This window comes from Gymnoscopelus braueri (assembly GCF_963280865.1).
Source record: "Gymnoscopelus braueri genome assembly, chromosome: 4".
NCBI lineage: Eukaryota > Metazoa > Chordata > Actinopteri > Myctophiformes > Myctophidae > Gymnoscopelus > Gymnoscopelus braueri.
This window is the reverse complement of record NC_137605.1, coordinates 38418190-38442150: the sequence shown is the minus strand read 5'-3', so window position 1 is coordinate 38442150 and position 23961 is coordinate 38418190. Positions and strand designations below refer to the sequence as shown.

Sequence of the window (23961 nt, the reverse complement as noted above, 5' to 3'; positions counted from 1 at the left end):
ATCCCAGAAGGTGATAGAGGCCAAGTGTTTCAGCTGTTTTTAAACAAAAGAAAGCTGTAGAAATTGGAAGGAGCGCTCAATAGAAAAACCCATTATTCAGTTTGCTTTGTTTACTTTATGCAATAGCAATTAGCAAGTATTGCCAGCTGGTATGATGGCACGGAACTTACTTCATCTCGGGGCAGAGGTGTTGGCAGTGGCGGAGCGTCCGGGGAGGCCAGGGAGGCGGCCGCCTACCGGCCCGCGACCCTCGCGGGCCCGTGCCGTCAGATAATAAATCGGTAAAATCAGGCAAAAATAAGAATTAAACAACATAACCCTAACCTAACCCTACCCTAACCCTAAAACCGAAATAAAGTGACAAAAAGCCCCCCAAAAAGTGACCGAATCCGCCCAAAACCAGCAAAATGTTGCGCTCGCGCGAATGCGTGCATGCGCAGGGGGGGCCTGATCACTGTGCTGTGCCTCCCGGCCCGGCTTTGAGTTGTTCCGCCACTGGGTGTTGGCCAGTGTAACATCCAACTCTCTGCATAGGAGAGAGGCCTCAGAGGATATAATTTATAAATGATTTGTCGCCAGGAGACATGTGAAACCCCTTGTCAGCAGTTTGCACAACTTGCTAATTTAAAACAATAACTAGAAAGGGGCACACAGTGAATCTCATATGTAAGAGAGAGAATGTTGGTTTCCCAATTATGGAGTTCCATATGGCTCCAGACTGGCGTCCAAGTATTGACGTTACCAATATGACAGCAGTCTTGCCCAAATATGGAGTTCCATATGGCTCCAGATTGGCCCCCAAGTACCAACTTAAGCACTGTTAACACCAAGCATGATAACTAAATTATAACGATAACTATAAATATGTTGCTGTTAAAATCCTACTGTGGAGTGGAGTCCATACCACAACTATAACGACAATGATAGTAGCCAATATTGTTTGGATCACTTTCAGAGACATTTTATGAATGATAGAAACTGAGGAGATGATTATGAATAGCTATGCTAGCTGGTAGGCTAGCTGGCATTACCTCAGGTAGGCTACAACTATCTCACCTCCTTATAATTAATACTCAGAGTCATATTATCCATAATATCCTATTGCATGCGTCTTTCTGCACGACAGAGATCTCTGTGTCTCTGTGTCTCTCCGCCTCCGTGTGGGCTCTGACACAGCTGGACTGCGCAGGGCATGTTTGGTGCCACTGTTTACAGAACGTTATTGTTCATCAGTGTGGAGGCCGCTCACATAATTGTAGTTATGGTTATCGTGCTTGGTGTGAATGGCCCTACAATCAATACGATTGTCAGTCTTGCTCAACGGTGGAGTTCCACACAGCTTCAGACTGGCCTCCATGTGAGGCTCCAGATTGGCCAGATTGGAACGTTCAGGACAGCGGTGAAACCATAAGTCTGAAGGATTTCCTACTTGTCTACGTTACGTCGCATTGAATCATGTACTGTAACAACTGTTGATTTAATTAATGAATTCCATTCATCCAGGATGAACACAGGTCTCCAGAAGCTGAAGGAGGCATCAGAGTCAGTAGCGCTACTCAGTAAAGAGCTGGAGATCAAGGAGAAGGAGCTACAGGTTGCCAATGAAAAGGCTGACATGGTAGGTCTGGGGAACAAGAGTATGAACATATGAACAACATCTGCATAATACAACGTGTGCATATGACTGTGTGTGCTAAAAAATAAGTTAACCTTTTCAATCCGGGAGCGCATCTACAAATGTCTCCTAACAGTTTTCTGAAAAACGTATGTTGCTATAATACCAGTGGTTCTCAAACTTTTTCATGTCAAGGATCCCCAAAATTATATGTATTTTCACGATTTTTCAAAAATAGCAGATCTACAAGCTCATAGCCGCGCTATGAGCTTGTAGATCTGCTATTTTTGAATAGGCAAAGAAATCTTAAAATGACACAGATGCGTTCCCGGACTTAATAGGTTAATAACTCTCAATCATGAAGTATTACTAATCAACCAAATGAACACTGGCAGCTCCTGCAGTATTGCTCCAGCCATGAGCCAAAATGTCCTTGAGCAAGACACTTAACCCCTAAACTGCTCCCGATGAGCAGGTCCAGTGCCTTACATGGTTTTCTCCTCATGAAGTCTGGATTATGTGAAATAATGTCATCCGCGTGTGTGCATGTTTTAAGCACACGTGTTCTGTAAAGTGCTCATGCATATTACATATTATGTAGCAAGGTTATGTAAAACATAGTTAGTTATAAACCAGGGGATTTCAAGGCTTTTCATCTCACCCGACCCCCCACAATTATATTTGCTGATTTAGACCACATGGAACCTCTTTTCAAATATGTCCTATAGGGACCGTGATGTGAAAAGATATTTTGTTTTAAATTACATTAAATTGTCTAAATCTCAATTGTACATAGAGTCATAGTGGTTGATATTGAAACATATAGTTAGAATAATAGCCATTATTTCTTGTGAATTGAAATTGAATGAATTATAATGAAAGTATAAACTACCCCTCATTTCCCACTGGAACCACTTAAAAAAGGACCCCTGGATTTCCCCAGACCCACCTTTTGAAAACCACTGATTTAGACCATATTATTTCCTATTTTCAATGAATGTTCACCTAATATGACATGCCCATAATATGGATGCTAGGGTTCACTAAAATGATCCAATCTAGTGTCCCACGTGACAGGCATGCGATGTTATCGAATGCTATTCACGTTTGATTGAGATTGCATTGTGTTGGTGTCTGTCCTGTGTCCCAGGTGCTGAAGGAGGTCACCGTAAAAGCCCAGGCAGCGGAGCGAGTGAAGGTGGAGGTCCAGAAGGTGAAGGACAAGGCCCAGACCATCGTAGACAGCATCTCAGCCGATAAGGCCATAGCTGAGGAGAAACTAGAAGCTGCCAGGCCTGCGCTTCTTGAAGCAGAGAATGCACTGCAGGTAAGGGTGGTGGTGGTGGGGATTATAAGCTTCTAGAAAGCACCCGAAGGAATGTAACTTCTGAATCTGTCTTAAAGGTTTCATGACGTTCAGTTTTACAACACATTAAAAGTCTTTGTCATGGTTCAAACGTGTATAAAAAGTTTTAACTGAAAATTCCACTCTAGTGAGCCATGGCAGGTGTTTTTCTCACATTTCTAAAGCCTTTTCAACGGCAATGAAAAAATAAATCTTTGCCTGCGGGTGTCGCTGTTGAGGGATTTTGCCTGTCAATCATCACCTCTGCTCCGCCCCCCCCCCCCCCCCAAGGAAAGGATAGGGGAGGGGAGGGGCGAGGAGGGGTGTGGGCGGGATTAATGGCCTGTGACTTCACTCTCCAAGGGCCAATCTCAGATTACTTTTCAGCCTAATTATTCAGAAAACCCCAGACCACAGAAAATCCACTGAATGTTCAAAGTTCAGGTTTTTTGGGTGTAATTGAGGTCATGAAACCCCCCCAAAAACATCTATACAAAAAAAAGTTAAAATTAATGTTACCTTTAATGGGAACTCGCCTGAACATCTTTCTTAAAGGGATAGTTCACCTAAAAAAAAATGGAGACTTGAATTCATGGCTATTTTTTGTTTTTTTCCCGCATTCCTAAGCCAATCATTTTCATGACCAGCGGACCTGTAGGCAGCGGTTCCGGTAGGAGACACAAAGGAGACTCTTTGTGTCTTCTACTGGAACCGCTCCTGGTCATCAAATTGGCTTATGAATGCGACAAAAACTAAAAAATATCCATGAATTCAAGTCTCCATGGGGTGAATAAAAGACAGAAAAAATGTCATTTTGGGGATGAACTATCCCTCTAACTTTCTCAATTTTGTGTGAGTCGTGAGGCTGTCACACTATAGTCAACCTTTTCTTTCATTCTTGTCTCCTTTCCAATTGCCCCCCTCCGCCCCTGGGTCCTACCTGGTGGCTCTATGCAGAATATATCCATTCAGCTGGCTTCCTTCTGATTAGTGCTGTGCTGCATGTTTGTCTCATCACTATTCCCACCTGTCTGCACCATCTAAAAATACACTGAATGCTGATGTGTGGTGAACCGCACACGCTCCCTTATAAAAGTGAATGAAATGAGCCGATATATACATTTTAGAGTCTAATGGAAGATTGTGTGGCAATAACCTGCTGAGTAGCCCGTTGCTGCATACAAACCAGAGAGTTGTGGGTAAGCAGTTTGTCTTACAGTCAGGTATATTCACTGTATCAGTCGAATCAGCAAGAAACTTGGAGCTACCAAATCAGCGCTGCAGGAGGCTGTTGGCCGTGTCCTAGAGCGGTGGTTCTCAACCTCAACCGGGGCTGTGACCCGCCCGAAGAGAATAATATTTGAACTGAGGACCCCCCACCCTGACAAGCACGTGGATTTGTAGGAGTTGAGGCATTGCATTTTGTTTGGCTCGGTTCCATAGATAAATATTGTTGCCGCTTTCTTATATTATTTGACAATTTGGCCAATGTTTGACCAATGTGTTGATTACTTTTGATGCAGTAATAGTGGTCTTTTTCTTCCTGACTTGATTATTTTCCCTCGTTCCCTCGTGTCTTCACTCATATATCTTTCTCACACACTCTCACTCTGATCTGTGTGTTATATCAGGAACACTGCTGGAAGGCCTTGTAGCTTGCTGTGTGGATGTGTGAAGTCAGCATGATGTTGCCTAAAGCACTTCCAGACAGACAGACAGACAAGGGACAAGGGAGAGAGTAGATATGTGTGCACTGTTGCTGGAGGTGCAATTATAGTCTATGAGCAGGTGTGGTGGAATAATAGATCACTGATTAAAGACCTCCTGGTGGGAGTGTGCTTTTGCTGCTGTTCGTATCTAACTTCATATTATATACATAAAACAATGCATTCAGATTGAAATCCTACAGTCGGTGTCATAACTTCCAGCGTCTCTTTCTCACATAAATCTGTCTAGTTTCAAATCGAGAGAACAAATATCTATATCTATCTAAAAGTGTTTTGCACCTCACCAGAGAAGGCCACATAGCAATTTTCCATAAATCTGTATGCATTCAAGCCACACTGACACATCTGATCACAGTAAGTCAAAATGGTATGATGGCTTATAGATATGAGTTGAAGTGACATCCGTTTTATTACTTCCCAGAAAGTACTGTAGGCTATATAAACAGACAGAGATGTGTAAAGAAAGAGAGAAAGAAGAATGACACGTTTGTGAGCTTGTAGATCGTCTATTTTCGGTTTGCAACACTGGCTCGCAAGTCTCAATATTAGGTAGAATCCGAGAGGAGAAGAAAGGTGAGGAAGTGAGGAACCCAAACGAAACAAAGGGAAAGAAGATGAGATGAGTAGCATATTCTGCTGGAAGAGCCTCTGGTGGGAGTTTCATGTTCCACTGGAGTAGATTGAGAACTAGAGAAGAAAAGAGAGGGGGCAAGGCAACCAAATGAATCTCAATGGTACGGTCGTCTTACACTCTCGCTTCATGATTTTGTCTGTAATCAGTCCCTCTAGGTCACCCTTTGTCTTTCTCTGTGAGTCTCTCCTTCCAATACCCTCATTTGTTTCAACTCTTGCTCTTTTGAATCAACACAGAAGCCCCCAACCATCGGCCCCCCACCCCCGTAGGCTCGTACTTGTCCCAAATTTCGCTTTCTGACCCTACTAGTCAATTTGCAAACAGATTTTTATTGTATTTTTGATCTACTTTCTTTGCTCAAATTATGGTCCTGCTTGCAATTTTCTACACTACATCTCTTGATGCTGTTATCCACTCCCATGACTTTTCCTACCACTGCTATGCCGATGACACCCAGTTGATCCTGTCATTCCCCACCTCTGACACACAAGTGGAGGCACGAATTGCTGCTTGTCTGGCTGACATCTCGGAGTGGATGTCGACGCACCACCTGAAGCTCAACCTGGACAAGACCGAGCTGATGTTCCTCCCGGGGAAGGACTGCCCGCACCGAGACATGGCCATCACCATTGATAATGCTGTGGTGACTCGGACTGCGAGGAATCTGGGTGTGACCCTGGACGACCAACTGTCGTTCTCGGCAAACATCGCATCAGTGACGCGGTCCTGCAGATTCCTCCTCTACAACATCAGGAGGATTCGCCCCTTCCTCACGGAGAAGGCAGCGCAGGTGCTCATCCAGGCTCTTGTCATCTCCCGCCTGGACTACTGCAATTCCCTCCTTGCTGGTGCCCCGGCGTCTGCCATCAGACCTCTGGAGCTTGTTCAGAAAGCTGCGGCTCGTCTGGTGTTCAACCGCCCCAAGTTCTCCACACAACTATCCTTCTCCGTTCTCTACACTGGCTCCCCATAGAGGCTCGCATCCAGTTTAAAACCCTGGTGCTAGCCCATAGGGCAGTGAAAGGAACAGCTCCTTCTTACCTCCGGGCTATGGTCGATGCTTACACCCCTGCCCGACCACTTCGGTCTGCCGCCTCGGGGCGACTGGTTGCCTCGTCGCTCAGTGGTCCTTCTTGCCGATCTACACGTCAAGGCTTTTTCTGTTCTGGCCCCACAGTGGTGGAATGAACTCCCCACTGATGTCAGTACAGCAGAGTCACTGCCCATCTTTCGCCGCAGACTCTTCAGGAAACACTACCCTTCCTCTTCGTCTTGCCTACTTGTTGTTAACTAGTTGTACGAGCTCTTGTTTTATTGTTTTATTTATTCGATACACTTATTTGCTTTAGCTCTTGCTCATTTGATTTTCCTATTTGTCTCATCTGTTTAAGAAAGTAGGTAGCTACTCAAGCATCACAGCGGTGCACTCTCCAGAGGGGCCTGTGACGAACCCTAAGGATATTAATAAGGTGTTTAAAGAGTTTTATATTGATTTATATACTTCACAGTGCACAGCGGGAGATGAGGAGATGATTACATTTCTAGATGACTTAAACCTTCCTAAGTTGAACAAAAAACAAAAAGACTCCCTTGAAGGCCCTATCACAGAGGAGGAGATATACGATGTGATTAGAAAGATGCCATCAGGCAAGTCCCCTGGTCAGGACGGCTTCACTGCTGAATTTTTTAAATGTTATGCAACAGATCTAATGCCCCTCATGCAGAAGATGTTCACAGAATCTTTTAGAGTAGGCACTTTGCCACCCTCATTATCACAAGCCATTATTACACTTATTCTCAAAAAGGACAAAGACCCATGTAATTGTAAGAGCTATCGTCCAATTAGTTTGATCTCGACAGACTGCAAGATTCTCTCTAAGATCATGGCCAACAGGATAGATAAAATAATCACACATCTCATTCACCCTGACCAGGTGGGCTTCATTCGTAAAAGATCCTCCTCTGACAATATAAGACGTTTCCTGGATATTATGTGGGAGGTCCGTAATGAGAACTCCCCGGTCGCCGCGTTGTCGCTTGACGCGGAAAAAGCGTTCGACCGAGTGGAGTGGAGATACATGTTTCATACACTTAAGACATTTGGATTCGGTCCAAATTTTATTAGATGGCTAGAGGTCTTGTATGATAAACCTGAGGCTGCGGTACAGACGAATGGGATCATCTCCTCATACTTCACACTGGGTAGAGGGACACGCCAGGGTTCCGGGCTTTCTCCAGCCCTCTTCTGTCTCGCGCTAGAGCCGTTAGCGGCAGCTTTACGCCAAAATACTAGTTTTACGGGGGTTAGGATTGGGGATTATGAACACAAGACTATGTTGTACGCGGACGATATTTTGCTGACAGTGTCGGAGCCTGCCACTTCTATCCCAGCAATACTTAAAACGATTGACTCTTTCTCAAAACTATCGGGCTATAAAGTGAACTGGGCGAAGTCGGAGGCTCTGGCGTTGACTTCCTATTGCCCTAGATCTTTATTTCAGGAGGGGTCATTTCAATGGCCTCGAGAGGGGCTAAAGTATTTAGGCATTCTCTTTCCCAGTAAAATGAACGAGATAGTGGAGAGAAACTTTGATCCTCTATTAAGGAAGATTTCCTTGGATACTGATAGGTGGTCTACACTGTTTTTATCCTTGTGGGGCAAAGTTAATGTGTTAAAGATGAACTGTGTGCCTAAGTTAAATTATCTTCTCCAGTCTCTCCCTGTCAACATCCCTAGGAAGTACTTCAAGCAGTTTGATAGAATCTGTACAAAGTTCTTATGGAATGGGAAACGTGCTCGGATGCGATTAGACAAACTTCAACTCCCAGTGGAAAGAGGGGGGCTGGGACTTCCCAAATTATTGTTCTATCACTACGCCTTTAGCACAAGACACCTGGCTCATTGGGCTCTCCCTCCTGAGAGAGCACCGCCCTGGTATCAGATTGAACAATTGGCTCTTTCCCCTCTTCCACCTCTTACCTGTTTATCCACAAAAAAGTCTCCCCGAGCTCAAGCGCACCCTGTCATTTCCCATTTACAAGACACATGGAAAAAAATATGTCAAATTTTCAATACAAACCCATACCTTAACTCAGAATCGAGCATTTGGCGGAATCCTAAATTACACATTAACAAAACTCCATTTTTATGGAAGGAATGGGTTAATAAAGGGATTCTTACATTGGGTGACTTATACAAAGAAGATTCTCTTAAATCATTTGATGATCTAGTTACAGAATTTGACCTACCCAGATCTACATTTTGGCAATATTTGCAACTGAGACACTTATTATGTGGAGTATTTGGTTCACCTAGAACTCTGCCTCAATATTCTGAACTGTTGAAGGGCACCACCATGGTGTTTGGTACAGGGCACGAGGCCTCATTTTACTATTCTAAGATATTTATGGAAAATACCAAGGTACCTAATGTGTTGAAAACACTATGGGAGAAGGACTTGAACCTAGATATCGAAGTGGAGGAGTGGGATGGAATCTGCAAAAATTCAACAAAAATGTCTACAGATATCAGAATCAGGTTGATTCAATTTAAAATTCACAACCGCTTCTATTGGACACCCTCACGGTTGCACAGACTTGGTCTTAAGGACACAGCTGAGTGTTGGAAGTGCAAGGACCCATCATCGGTGGGCACCCTAGTTCACGCTCTTTGGGACTGTCCCGTAATTGAGAGGTTTTGGAAGCAAATACATAACTGTATCTTAGAAATGACAAAGGTTGATTTTCCCTTCTGCCCCAGGCTTTACATACTGGGTGACCCAAAGCAGGTTGCCCACTGTGATTATGTGGGTTTCATCCTGACTGCTATCATGATCGGTAGACAGGTTCTGATGAGGGGTTGGAAGGATGCTGGGAGTCCTTCATTCCAAGAATGGTTTGTAGAGATTGGCAAAGTTGCTGCTTATGAGCAGATAACCTATAGGAGGTCTGACAGATTGGATAAATACATCCGTAAGTGGGGAGGATATATAATGTACATTGCTAACAAGACTTGAGATGTGGTGGTAGCGCAACATACGATTATTCTTTTTTCCCCCTTTTACCTCATTGAATATAAGGTATGTAAAGGAAATACCCAGGATCACTTGGCATTGTTGTTTTTTGTTTTGTTTTGTTTTGTTCTTCTTAATTTGATTTATTGTATTGTATTGTATTGTATTGCTTTTGTTGCTTTTGTTGTCTATTCGTATGTATGCTTCTGATGTTTAACACTCCTTTTGTTTATATTCTAATTTCTGTGTATAACAAAAAACGAATAAACATTGAATCATAAAAAAAAAAAAAGAAAGTAGGTAGCTGATATATTGCACTTTTACCTCAGCTCTACGTGTACTCTTAGTAACTTAGTTGCTTGTTTTAGAAGAGAATGCACTTAAGACTTCTGGTGATTAGTAGTTTCGTTCCCTACCTATGTTGAATGCACTTATTGTAAGTCGCTTTGGATAAAAGCGTCTGCTAAATGACTGTAATGTAATGTCATCGCTTCTGTTTTACCTCATCTCTTTGTCTCTTCCTATGTAAATCTTCTTGTCCTTCCAGCACTTTTCCCATTGGACTCTCAGTCATACTGTCAGTGTGTCCCCAGGGGGTCCTTATCCTGTGCAAACTCATCTACTGCAGGAGACTCTCTTAGATATATCCTGCATTAGCACTGCAGCCACCTATTCAGTGTAAATATTGTAAAATAGAGCGGTTCATTTAACACAAAACTAGTCTCTTAATCATGTTAGCCAGAATGCTCTTCACTGTAACCTTGACTGGGAAGTCATGACAAAACCATATCTATCCGTAACCGTAACACATTGAAGTTATCCATTGTGTGATATGATAATATTCTACTGCTACACTATGCATGAGGCGTTTTGGTTAGAATTAGAAATGTCGGTGAATCTTGTTGCTAATCGCTAGTAACGTTGTTTTAAGAGCAATACTACAGAGAAGGCACTGAAGGCAGTGGTATATCAGGAGTTTAAACAGACATTTAAAGCACTCCACATGTTGTGCCACACGTTGCCCTGTTGTAGCCACGATACACCACAGCCTCTTGTGTATTATTATTAAAATGCAACTTCTTTTCAGGAGGAAAACCGAGTATTATTGTAGCTCAACTGGTTTGGATGATGCCCAAATCCCTATTTAACCAGTTTGCTCCTATTTTATACTTAAAGGGATATTTCACTTTCAAAAAAACTTTTGGTCATTTTATTGTCTACTCAGGCCTTTGTGAGCCCCCCCAGACAGTTTTTAAGTTGCTTGATTCAGTATTTAGACATTTGATAATCATTTTATCAGACACACCCCCTTCCTATACAAACCCATTGTAACTTCAAACTCCATTTTAAACATGTTAGATTCATCAAAAACACCCGTCCTTGGTTCTGGTGACTCACCCTGCCCTCCTAATACGCGAGGGGGCCGTGTTTTTTCAATTACTTTTTTCATTTATTTTTTATATATTTTTTGGAAAATTAAAAAAATAAAATACAATAACAAAATGATATAAAATAAATGAAAAAAATAATCGGAAAAACACGGCCCCCTCACGCATTAGGAGGGCAGGGTGAGTCAGCAGAACCAAGGACGGGTGTTTTCGATGATTCTAACATGGTTAAAATGGAGTTTGAAGTTACAATGGGTTTGTATAGGAAGGGGGCGTGTCTGATAAAATGAATATCAAATGTAGAAATACTGAATCGAGCAACTTAAAAACTGTCTGGGGGGCTCACAAAGGCCTGAGTAGATGATAAAATGACCAAAAGTTTTTTTGAAAGTGAAATATCCCTTTAATGTGTCTTGGGATCTTGTGAAATATGTTAGCACTCCGGGGACCCCACTTTGAGCTTGTAGATCTGCTATTTTCGAAACATCTTGACATTTTAACAACACAAATCTTGTCTGTGGTCCCTGGCACAAAATATTTTGTGATAGGGTTCTGCTTCCAAATATATATTGATTTAGGGGTCCTTGACATGAAAAGGTTTTTCATTTACTATTCCACTACCCTCCAGACCATCAAGCCGTCGGACATCGCCACGGTGCGCACGCTGGGCCGTCCGCCCCACCTCATCATGCGGATCATGGACTGCGTGCTGCTGCTCTTCCAGAGGAGGCTGAACCCGGTGAAGATGGACCCGGAGAAGGGCTGCACCACGCCTTCCTGGCAGGAGTCCCTCAAACTCATGACTGGTGGAAACTTCCTGGGAAGTCTGCAGGTACACCGACATGAAATATTAAATTGGGAGTAAATGCAGTGGAAATGGAAAGACATGAGAGCTACAGCAGAGCCCCTCTGGCAAGACTCCCTCAGGCTCAGAACCGCTCACAGCTGCTTCCTGTTTACCCTAAGGGCGTTCTTAACCCCTTGAACCCCAGCATCCCTATTCTGGGGCAAAAACTTGCAGATCTACAAGCTCACAAATGAGCTTGTAGATAGGCAATTTTTGGGACAAAAAATAAAATAAAATAAGGAGCGAGCTTAGTTTAGACCCCTGGGGAGCTCCGGTCATTAAAGTGCATAGGGTTCAAGTGGTTAGATGTGTGTGTTAAATATAGGCCAATCTAAATAATACAAAATGAAGAAAAAGGCTTCAAGGCAGTAATTATGATGGCTGCCCAGAAGGTCCTTGGTGGTCTTGGCAAAACTGTTCTTGGGTTAAAATTATGTAATCTTATGCAGCTTGTCACAAGCCTTAGCATATTTTAAGTGTTTTAATGTTAATAATACAACTGAAGATAGCTGTGAGTTCTCCAGTTTGGAGTATAACGATTATACTCCAAACTACACTATACTCCGCTACATACTGTACATACAACATACATTTAAAAAAAATACTTTTGATTATTTCTCCAGGGGTCAAGTCTCCAATGTTCGGCACATCTTTCCTTCCTTTTCATCATGTCTACCACTGCCTGTCTCTTCTCTCTGTCTCTCAAGCTTTCCATTCTCTCTCTCTCTCTCTCTCTCTCTAATCTACCACCACCACTACACAGCAAAGTCTTCAGTGTCCATTTTGAACACTGAGGATTCTACTGTGGCTCCATTGTTATCTCCCTGTCTCCTTCCCCACGGCTCCTCTCCCTCATCCATTATCTCCTCTTGCGTCAGGATTTCAGTCACCTGTCTATCTCCTCCAGTCTCTCACTTCTGACCCCTTTACTGCTCCTTTACCGTCTTATCTTATTTTCTCTCTCTCTCTCTCTCTCTCTCTCTCTCTCTCTCTCTCTCTCTCTCTCTCTCTCTCTCTCTCTCTCTCTCTCTCTCTCTCTCTCTCTCTCGTATTCTAGATAGCAGGTGTGGTGGATATAAGTCATTTAGAGAAGCACTGATTTATTTCAACCACCCCTCTCTCATTTTCTCTCTCCCATCTGTCTATCTCACCATCCCCGGCCTCTCCATCCCTCCCTCTTTTTGTACCCTTCACTCCCTCTCTCTCTCCAACCTCACAGCAATTCCCCAAAGACACCATTAACGAGGAGGTGGTGGAGCTGCTGATGCCCTACTTTGACATGCCAGACTACAACGCAGAGACGGCCAAGCGGGTCTGTGGCAACGTGGCCGGACTGGCCTCCTGGACCAAAGCTATGGCTTCCTTCTTCTCTATTAACAAGGAGGTGCTACCCTTAAAGGTAGAGTGAGCTGTTATTACATAGGGGGGGAAAAGTAATAAAGTACCAATCATTAAAAATGACTTAAAGGTAGAGTGAGCCGTGAAGTGTATGTAACACCTGTAAAGGTAGTGTAGGACAGTTACCTAATTACATTGAAGGGTTAGAAGTTGGACTAGTTAGGTTCGTCTACTGGAGCCAGAGGGGTAAATAATTAGACCAGATGCAAATCACTTTTGGCCGGCTCAATTTTATATATTTTGAAATGGGAAAACAAAAATAACAATGCGCACAAATATATGACAGTAAACAATAAATTGAGGTAGGTAGGTACCTTGGTACTAGCCTGGCATGGCCAGACTAATATCACTGCGTAGATAGTCTGGAATCTCTGTGAGGAACCTGCATTTCCGAGGGGCAACTTAAAAAAATGCCTCTGGTGATAAACCCGCCCCATATTTGCATACTGTCACGATTAGTTCAACTGGCGGACCCAAGTGCAGACACAACACAAAGTCAAAGTCCAAGGGTGTTAATTTAAACAAAGGAGGAATTGGGGAGGTTGGTGGTGTTGGTTTGGAGTGGTCGATGGGAGCAAGAGGCACGGCAGGCAGGCAGGCAAGGCAGGTGAGGAAGGTCACTGTAGAACAGGAGAAAGGAGTGAGTCACGAGGAGTACAAATACAGGTTGAGAAACTAGCTAGGCACTAGGAAAATCTAGGTACTGATTTAATCAGTACAGGCATCCGCCGTCGTGTGTTTGTGTATCACCGCCCAGTACTGCACTGCTCCTTGCAGTAGCGCCACCATTAGGCTAAAATGTCAACTTCGCAAAGAAGATATCTCATAAACTGGCTGGCAGATTGCAGGGTGAGCCATGGCTGTTCCGTTAATAGTGCCTCCCTTCAACCAACATTTCCAGTTGGTAAAGAGCAGCATGGCCTCTAGGGGCTGCTAGTTGGGCTTTTAGATTCTTAGGCGGTGTGTCCACCAAGCGTGTTTTTTTTCCCCCCGGCTGAAAACGCAAGGTGATCTCCTAAAATGCCTCCGAGCCTCGTCATGCTGCTGGCGTTTCCAGCACAGCAGAAATACATTGAAAACTATTCAAAACATACACTGCACTCAGGAAAAAATGCCTTGGTTCTTCCTCAGTGTTAATTTAACCTAGAACTTTAGTGTGTTGGAGGCACACTGCGTTCACTAGAGTATTTATTGGTACACTCTTAGCTGTCCATCAGTCATACAGTACCTCTGGTACTTGTCATAGAAGCACAGAGGTGGGAGGAGACATTCCCCAAGCAGCAGGGAAATAGTTTATTCATATTACCACATTTTGACAGCGGCAACTTTTCCAGGTAGAAGAAATGTCCCTCAAAATAAAATAAAAAACACAAGACAGGCTATAATAACGGTGAGGCTTCCCTCTGCATTAGGCGTGCAGATTGTGAACATTGCAATGAGGTGCTGTGATTGGCATAGCAGCATCAGAGTAGTGATATGCTTAGGCTATCTTGAACAATGCCTGTATGAATTTACCATGAGTTCCGCTTGTCTAGTGTGCTTTGTCGCATATTCTTAGTACACAGTAAAGATAAATCCATCAGTGTATTTTAACTCTGGGAGTTAAACTGGACAAATGGAACCAAATGCACGTTGCGGGTCCATTTGGTTCCAATTTTGTACAATCCCAGACTTAAAGTAACACTCAAGATTTGTCAGCGTAGGAAAGATATTACATACAGTGTGTTGGACTGGCTAGTTCAGTTTCAAAAGAAAAAGTGCTTTCATAACAAAGCTCAAATAATTTCCATTTCCTCTCTTTCTTGTGTTTTTCAGGGTTTTATTTGCATATTTATAGATTTTTTCAAATTGCTTCCCATGTTTCATTATCCCCTCTCTCTTTTGACCTTTTCATGTCAACCCCCCTCCGTCTCTTTTTCTCCCTAACCACCTATTCTGGGGGAACATTCGCCAGAAATAGCAGATCTACAAGCTCACAACGTGTCGCGTTGCGACGTGTTCCGAGCTTGTAGGTCTTCTTTTTCTGGCGAAGACATTGGGAAACAAGAGCAGACCAAAATACAGTTCCTGGCTAATTTTGGGTTGCTCTCTCTCCTCTGCTCTCCTGTTTCTCTGGGAAAGCTCCCTGACGCTCTTCTGACCTTTTCCCTCAACATGGAACACAAACTGGCACATCGATTTTCTCCGGGGGGTGGGGAGGGAGGGAGGGAGGGGGGGAGGGGGGGGAGGGGAGAAGAGGAGAAGAGAGAGAGAGAGAGAGAGAGAGAGAGAGAGAGAGAGAGAGAGAGAGAGAGAGAGAGAGAGAGAGAGAGAGAGAGAGAGAGAGAGAGAGAGAGAGAGAGAGAGAGAGAGAGAGAGAGAGAGAGAGAGAGAGAGAGAGAGAGAGACTCCTCTCAGCTAACACATACTTAATACTTTATGAATACTTAAGGTCTCTTCCGACACACACACAAAGCTGCTCATTTTAAATCTGTTTAAACCTCCCAATATGCTTCCTTCACAGTCCCAGCTTGACCCAGAATACCCTCCCCTGCTCCATTCCTCCCTGTCGCACATCGTCTCTAAATACATTTTTCTCTTTTCTTTTCTCAAAACCATTCCCTCCCATGACAGTTTTCTCAGAGGCTGTTAGTCGCCCCCCCCCCCCCCAACTATTTTTCAGGGCGTCCTTGAAAAAGAGAGCTTGCTCTCAATGGGCTTCCCTGACTAAATAAAGGGAAAAGAAAGAAAGATATCTCATATGTGTCCAGGTAGCTCAGTCAGTAGAGCACTTGTACTTTGGGTTTGTTTGAGTATGAGTAGCATATTGTTTAATTGGGTAACTAAGATGTGAGGTAAGTACTGGGAACTGATGGTAGGTGTTGCGCTTCACCTCAGCAGTCCATCTCCCAGTGGTCTAGCGCAATTATTTTTCTTAATTTCCTCCTTCGCTACCTCAGACTCATTACAGAATTGTTCACGCATGGGAGAGTCAGATTGCCAGTAGTTGACAAACACCCATAGGAGGACCAGCCTTACAGCGTAGAATATCTCATCAGCCTGTCAAAGATAGGCCTATCTCTCACCACTTGTGAAGTTGATCCTCTCTTGATTTCATCTCTCTCTCTCTCTCTCACTCACTCATTTAATCATCCACTTTCGGTGGGATAAAGAGATGAAACTCAAAGCTCTCCCTTTGCGGTCTGTCTTCCCCTCAGGCTAACCTGGCTGTGCAGCAGAACCGCCTGGCTCTAGCCAATCTGGACCTGCAGACGGCCCAAGCTGAGCTGGACGCCAAACAGGCAGAGCTGGATGTGGTTCAAGCAGAGTATGAGCAAGCCATGATGGAGAAACAGGTTAACATCCAGTATATATGTACTTCGTCTGTCAGAAATGGCAATGGTATTTGAATCATGTGTTCACACTCAAAATGCACTTATCGGTAGCTTTAACGCTGTCCTTTAAAGCCATTATTTTTAACCAGGGCACAGTTCTTCAAACTGCCTCTTCTCAGTACAACACTGACCAGTTTCATTCAAGAATGACACACCTGCTACCAATTCTGGAATGAGAAGAAAACAAACTTATTTTTGTTTATTTATTTAACCTATTTTACTACTGCTACTATTATTCTTACACCAGTGCTGTTCAATGTTTAATCAATGCTCAATTTGAGTTAGAATTACAAGCACGCACATTATAATTGTGTTATTTACTTTTTACTGCCCCAGTTCCTGGGGATTATCTGAACATTTTGTGTATTGTGTAAAGCACTTCTGCTTGAGCACAGATAAACTGTCTTTCAGGTAGGATTATCCACCTGGTCTCATGGATATTCCAAAAATGTGTGTGTGTGTGTGTGCGTGTGTGTGTGCGTGTGCGTGTGCGTGTGCGTGTGTATGTGCACGTGTGTATGCGCATGTTTTCACCTTTCAGTACTCCCTGTTCTATGAACGACAACATGTAAATAGAACAGTGTGTTGTGCATCAATGTTTTCTGATTAGTAAATCAAACCATCTGTATGATCACGGTCAAAATAGCCTCCTGGCGTAATTCTGTGATTAAGAAACAATGCTGTTCATCTCCAGGGGCTAGCCATGTTATTGTTCACCATCATTCGAGGCTTAGTCATCAGATGACTTTGATCAGCTCCTCAATTACACGAAAGCCTACACCAGACATGTATTGATGAAGCAGACATTGATGCTGATTGTCTGTGAGACGCTGAAGGCATCAAGTTAAATGCCTCACGTGGTGCAAACTCCCTTCTAGGATCTAGATTTGCTATTGGCTTCAAATATTTGGAAATGTTTGTGGGTCTGTTGACTGGATAACATATCATCGCTGTCGGGCAGAAACCTTGTACTGTATAGTACAGTATGTCCTAGACTGTTACTTTTCAGGAAATGTGGAAAAGGACCCTGTGTTCCAATGGATCCAATGTAGTTGTTATTTTGTCTCACGTTCTTTTAATACTTTTCATTGGTTCAATATAATATTATAAATAGCTAAAACAGCGGATCGACAGTGCATCGTTGTGAGCTTGTCGAATGACTATTTTCACTGCTTTTGATCTCTTGTACGACAAAGAATGGCATTCATCTATGAAAAAAATGAGAGGTTTCTGGCCGACAGTGACGATATTAACAAATATACAGAAAAATAGGGTGGGTGTACAGAGGAATGGGTGACTGCCAGGACATGCTAGAAGACACCTACAGTACAGCTGACTGGGTCGTGTGCTCTTTCTCAGACCCTGTTGGAGGATGCTGAACGCTGTAGACATAAGATGCAGACAGCGTCTAGTCTGATCAGCGGCCTGGCTGGAGAGAAGGAAAGGTGGACAGAGCAGAGCAAAGAGTTTGCTGCACAGACCAAACGGCTCGTCGGTGAGTTTTAGTACCGGCTTCAGGGCACTTTCTTTTCAATCAACCCAATCATCTTTTAAAATTCAACTATGCAACAGGTTGTCAGGTTCTTCTGGAAACATCTTGGTGTTTTTTTTTTTCCCATGCCAGGTGATGTCCTTTTAGCCACGGCGTTCCTGTCCTACTCGGGCCCCTTCAACCAAGAGTTCCGTAACCTCCTGCTGAGCGACTGGCAGCGGGAGCTGAAGTTGCGTCACATTCCGTTTGGCAACAACCTCAACCTGACCGAGCTGCTCATTGACGCCCCCACTGTCAGCGAGTGGACCCTACAGGTCAGACATGCTGAATGCACATTTCCTTCCACTAAAAACGGTTATTTTCTTGATAGAGGCCGCCTCAGGCCGGTTGACCAAAATGTTTTAAAATAACCTCTAAACTGGGTTTTCTACATTGATGAGCTAAGATAATATAAGACCTTTATTGATCCCTTGCGGGGAATTCAGTCACCAAAGGCAGCATAGCAGCTTAAGATACAGTTACAGGGCAATAAATGTACTGTTGAAACGGCAGGGTAAAAGACTTCACACTCAAAATAAATAATAATGAACAAAATAACACTATTCAGCCCAACAGTGCATGCATAATGCAGTGAACAATGAACTGTTGTTACTTCCACGCTAATTATTAGTGAATTGAACGAGCAGATCGACCATTGTGTGCTTCATTATACATCTACATCTTCTTAGCTAACAGCACAAAAGACAGCCTACAGTACAGTTGGTACTGTAAGTCTACTTGGTCTTTGTCTTATACAAATCCAGCAAGCAAACAAACAAATTAGACCCTTCCTGACAGTTGGAGCTGCCAGATCGTATCTTCACTGTATGATCCTATCACACATTGAGTACTGTTTTACAAACTGGTCTTGCACTGGCGTGACGATCCTAAAACCCATCGAACAGCTCTACAAAAGTGCGCTCAAGGTGTTTGACAGGAAGCCTCACTCTTATCATCATTGTAACATACTCAGGAGGCTAAATTTTTTTAGCTTCGACAAAAAAGTTCAAACAGGTTGGGGTCATATACAAGACCTTACATGGTCTGTGCCCGCCCCCCCTAAGGGAATTCATTAAAAGGAAGCCTGAAAGAGGAATCAGTACCAGAGCAACCACTCGAGGAGATTGTGAAGTGCCGCACCGGCAAACAACCTTCGGTCAAAATGTCCTCTCAGTACAGGGTTGTGTAGCATGGAATGGCCTTCCTCTACGTATAAGGGATTGTGCTACATTTCCATCTTTTAAATTCAATGTGAAAAGATGGTTGCTTGAAAACCAAAGCTGCAACCATTTGTGATCATACTTTAGGTTTTTTTAGGCTATGTGATGTAATGTAATTGTATTTCACCGTTTGTCTGTTTTCTGATGTTATTGTTTTTATGTTTTTATGTTTTGTGTGAGGACTGCGGATGAAAATTAGCATCTTTGCTAAATCCGGTGTATTTACGTTCATGTGACGTTCATTAATATGCTCTGTCCTGTCTAAATAAACAAATAAAGTAAAAGTAAGCTGTTTATAAGTGTCATGGGTGTCGTGTAACGTCAATATAGTCGTTTTCAAGTATTTCCTTTTACAAGCCATTCATGGATTTTTGACTAAACTGTTAATTGGCTCTACTACTAATTAAATTATGAGCACCTTGCCAGGGGTGGAAAAAGTACTCACATTTTGTACTTAAGTAAAAGCAGCCATACCACAATGTAGAAATACTCTGTTACAAGTAAAATAACCAGTATTCAAAATTGACTTGAGTAAAAGTATTGGCATCAAAATATACTTAAAGTACAAGCTCACAGTTGTGAGCTTGTAGATCGGCTATTTTCGTGCTGCGACACCTGCGCGCAACCATGATGATTTCTCCACTAGTTTTTGACAATGATATAAAGTAGTCGACGAACATTTTCCGTCAGAGTTTTAGTCGATGAAATTAACACTGACGTACAGTGCATAGATAGTAAAGGAATTATTTTCCAAATGGCAGACCATATCAGACCAAATCATGTCTATCAATAAAAATGTTCTTAGATTGGGGGCCCAGACATAAACTGTAATCAAAAGGGGTCCATGGCCTAATGCACATCAAAATGGGAGTTCTTGAAATTGAAAAGGTTGAGAATTGCTGGCCTACATTTGCCTGTATTAACATGGAATGTAATATCACTCCTCTCTTTCACAGGGTCTCCCCAATGATGACCTGTCCATTCAGAATGGCATCATTGTCACCAAGGCTGCCCGCTTCCCTCTCCTCATCGACCCCCAGAACCAAGGCAAAATCTGGATCAAGAACAAAGAGGCCAGGAGTGAACTGCAGGTTTGTGATCAATTATGCATTGAGTTTTTTTTGCACATAATGTGGTTGCAATCTAAAATATCAGTCAGAACAATTCAAGTGTTGCCCACCTCCCTGTGTCACATACTGTATTGTAGTGTCTCACTGAGATATGCCATGTGTTTGTAAATTACAATTACCACCTTTCTTATCACCTGTATGCTATATAATAGTAGTGATTCATGTAAATAATCTTCAAAAAGGTTAAACAAGGCATGAAATATTTTCTTTTTAGTCTTTGAGTTCTGTGTGACTGCTACAATATGTTGGGAACTTTTTTGTATCAGTCTTAATGCATTTCCCTGTTTCTCTCTATTAGTTTTTATGTTTAATTTGAATGGCTGAATAATGAAGCAATCTCTCTTTCATCATCGTTACATAACATTGTCTAGAACAGGATATTGAGCTTTGGGCGACACTTTATTATTTTCTTTGCCTTTTTCACTTCCACTGCCTGGGAGAAAGTATTCTTATAATTCTCATTTTCTACAATGGTCTCTTTCCCCCAAATGCTTTTCTTTGTCCTAAAGTCTTTCCGTATACCCAGGAAATAATTTAATGCATATTGTACAAATTTGCATTCATAGAGAGAGGTCACTGGCCTTGTTACGGTTACGGGCAATTTCTTGCTGGGTGAATTGATTTCAGTGTTTGATATTTGGACTATTCCAGGAGGGCTTGCCTGGTTACCAATCAGACAATCTCAGAAGCACTGAGTTATAATCCCTCCCTTTGTGACCTCATCAAGCTGTCATGTACTGTATAAGCCCCTCTGAAAACACTCTGCGGTGTGTGATGTATTCATGTATTATAAGACAGAATCAGATCTTACTCTAGTGTCCTGCTCTGTAAATGAAGTAGCATAATGGAGTGTTTGAGAAAATACCCTGTTGTTTGTGAAGTCAATGGATAGTTACTCAAACTATAAATCATAAAACCAAGTTTTCTTCTGTAATTTTGAACATCAGTTTGAACAAAACCAATGTCTTCATCACTTACTCCATGGTTTGCGTAGCATTATCAGGACCAAACTGTATTGCTACTTTGACAAATTTACTAATGTTGGAAGATAATCTGATCTGCTCTTTTCCTGGTCCCAGATAACCTCATTGAACCACAAGTACTTCAGGAACCACCTTGAGGACAGCTTGTCTCTAGGTCGTCCCCCTGTTGATCGAAGATGTAGGAGAGGAGTTAGACCCTGCCCTGGACAACGTATTGGAGAAAAACTTCATCAAGACAGGCTCCACTTATAAGGTAAAGTAGCTGATTAACTCTTGATGCCTAAATCTTTCAATGGCATCATCTTTTTCACACTGCAAGCTATTTGAAGCCTGTTTTAAGGAACTTCACTAAGATTGAGAAGTCCACCTCTGTGACATTCTGAATGCAAAGGAACAAAAAAGCTCCAAATGTTCTGCTTCACATTGTCGCTGCATTTTTAATTGCCAGGCATAGTCATGAATAAAGATTAAACAAGTTCACGACTGTATTTTTAAGTTTAAGTTGCTTCCCACAAACTCAACTTCAAAGTGCCTGCATTTTGTTCCTGACTGCACATGGCCTCTGTAAGAACCCTCTGTTGTTTCCGTTTGCATTAGAAGTTTGCATCCCAAGGTGGGGAAAATGTCCGAATCACGTCATTGGAGAAATCCATGTGCCTAAAGGCACTGACAAAACTAGAGCACAAGGGCACAAAGTCAATGATTATTCATTGGAATAACTATTAGCACAATCAATTCAATGAATACAGGGTCAATCATTTGGGCTAATGCATGAGTTTATAATGATATTATAATAATAATAATATTCATGAAAGGTTGTAAGTAGCACAACAATCTTTTTCATTAAATGTGTGTAGTGTTCCAATGTTAGTTCAGAGTAACCATTCATGCTAATTAAATTGAATTTACACTTCAATTCATATTTATTTCATTCATCAGTATCATCCTCTAGACTCCGACACACACACACACACACACACACACACACACACACACACACACACACACACACACACACACACACACACACACTGCACGAGAACACAGACTTCTATCCACATGCATGCCGTTTCCTTGTGATGAAAGAAACACAAATAAGTGAACACGCACACGCGCACACACACACACACACACACACACACACACACACACACACACACACACACACACACACACACACACACACACACACACACACACACACACAGATGTGCACAATGTCGTATACAAATAGAATCATTCACCAGAGTGGTTGAGAGTTCTTAACTGGAGGCATTTTACTCACGCTCATTAACGTGTCTCGAGTCCTGGTTCTCATCTGATGCCAATTAGGGAGCGCTGAGCAGCAGACACAGCAGCTGGCCCCCGCAACTCAACACACACACACACACACACACACACACACACACACACACACACACACACACACACACACACACACACACACACACACACACACACCAAGCATGTGTTAATGTACTTCAAGACACGTACAAAAATACTGATCTGCTAAGGCCCTCCGGCTGCCAAAGAGAGAGGTGTCAGTGAAGGCATCAACACCCCTCTCTCTCTCTCTCTCTCTCTCTCTCTCTCTCTCTCTCTCTCTCCTCTCTCTCTCTCTCAAAAATAGCCAAAATAGAAAATCTGCAAGCTCACAACGCATCGCCATGTGAGCTTGTAGCAGTTTTTCCTATTGTTGAAGTTCCTTGAATTTATTTTAATTTGTTTTGAATATTTTAGAACATCTTTGCCTATAATGACATGCTCAAAACAGGGACGCCAGGTTGAAAGTGGTTAAGTTATATAACCACATATTCTGGTGTGAGGGTGGTGATGGCTGATGAAGGGAAAACCCACCAGATAGATAATTAGGAGCTGTACTGCCGTGAGTAATGACAGCTTAAATACAGCAAACACACACAGACCTGCACTCATTTTCACTAATACCGTAATCTTGTTCACAATATGTCCTCATGCTGTTTATCAGTATGGTCTATCAATAAATATGAATAGATTTGAGGTAAAACAAAAAAAATCATAACTAGAAAATGCACTAAGTACGTTACAGAGCTCTGCCAAGGAGGCAGCTTGTCCATAAGCTGCCATGCACACTGGCCTGTCTCCTTTTGGGGTAAAGGTTCCATTTAATCTTTTCTTTTCAATTTCATCATGATTTGAAATACTAAGTGGAGCGGTACGTTTAGCACGACATCAACAGCTGCAGCTGATTGCAACACAAAGATGCAATCAGTTAAACTACTTAAACACAAACAGGAGACAGTGGAAATACTTAAAAGTACTTAAAATGAGTAAAAGTATTTAAAAGTTGTTAGAATGAGTAAAAAAATACCTAAAAGTAAGTAAAGTGAAAAATACTTAAAAGTAAATACATAAAAAAGTAAATCAATTGAGTAAAACATCTTAAAAGCTATTAAAATGAGTAAAGAATACCTCTTAGTAGTTACTATTAGTAAAAATGCTTAAAAGTAATGCTCAGAAAGTTACTATTTTAAGTAAAAGTACTTTAAAGTCACTAAACTGAGTACAAATACTTAACACAATGAGTGCCAGAGGTTTTTTAAAACAGGGTACATCCAGTGCCAGCGTTTCTTACTGTTTACAACGATGTTTTTAGAGCTGTAGAAGCCACCACGAGGACCCGGATGTACACAAAGGGTCTCTGGGCGATGGCCCAGAGACAATAATATTTAGAGTAGTACTGCCTGAATACCAGCACCCACATATCAAATAGAGTA

The 23961-nt window shown here is 42.4% G+C and overlaps 1 protein-coding gene across 1 annotated transcript in view; it reads left to right on the top strand.

The window, feature by feature from the left end:
- Positions 1 to 23961, top strand: part of dnah5 (dynein, axonemal, heavy chain 5) — a gene marked incomplete at both ends in the record, with an annotated part of 153136 nt that overhangs the window by 84148 nt on the left and 45027 nt on the right. Inside the window, 10 exon segments of the mRNA XM_080426081.1 lie at positions 1504 to 1618; positions 2766 to 2942; positions 11351 to 11554; positions 12789 to 12968; positions 16165 to 16302; positions 17701 to 17836; positions 17966 to 18147; positions 20049 to 20183; positions 21302 to 21364; positions 21366 to 21458. Of these exon segments, the coding sequence (XP_080282207.1) occupies positions 1504 to 1618; positions 2766 to 2942; positions 11351 to 11554; positions 12789 to 12968; positions 16165 to 16302; positions 17701 to 17836; positions 17966 to 18147; positions 20049 to 20183; positions 21302 to 21364; positions 21366 to 21458 (1423 nt within the window).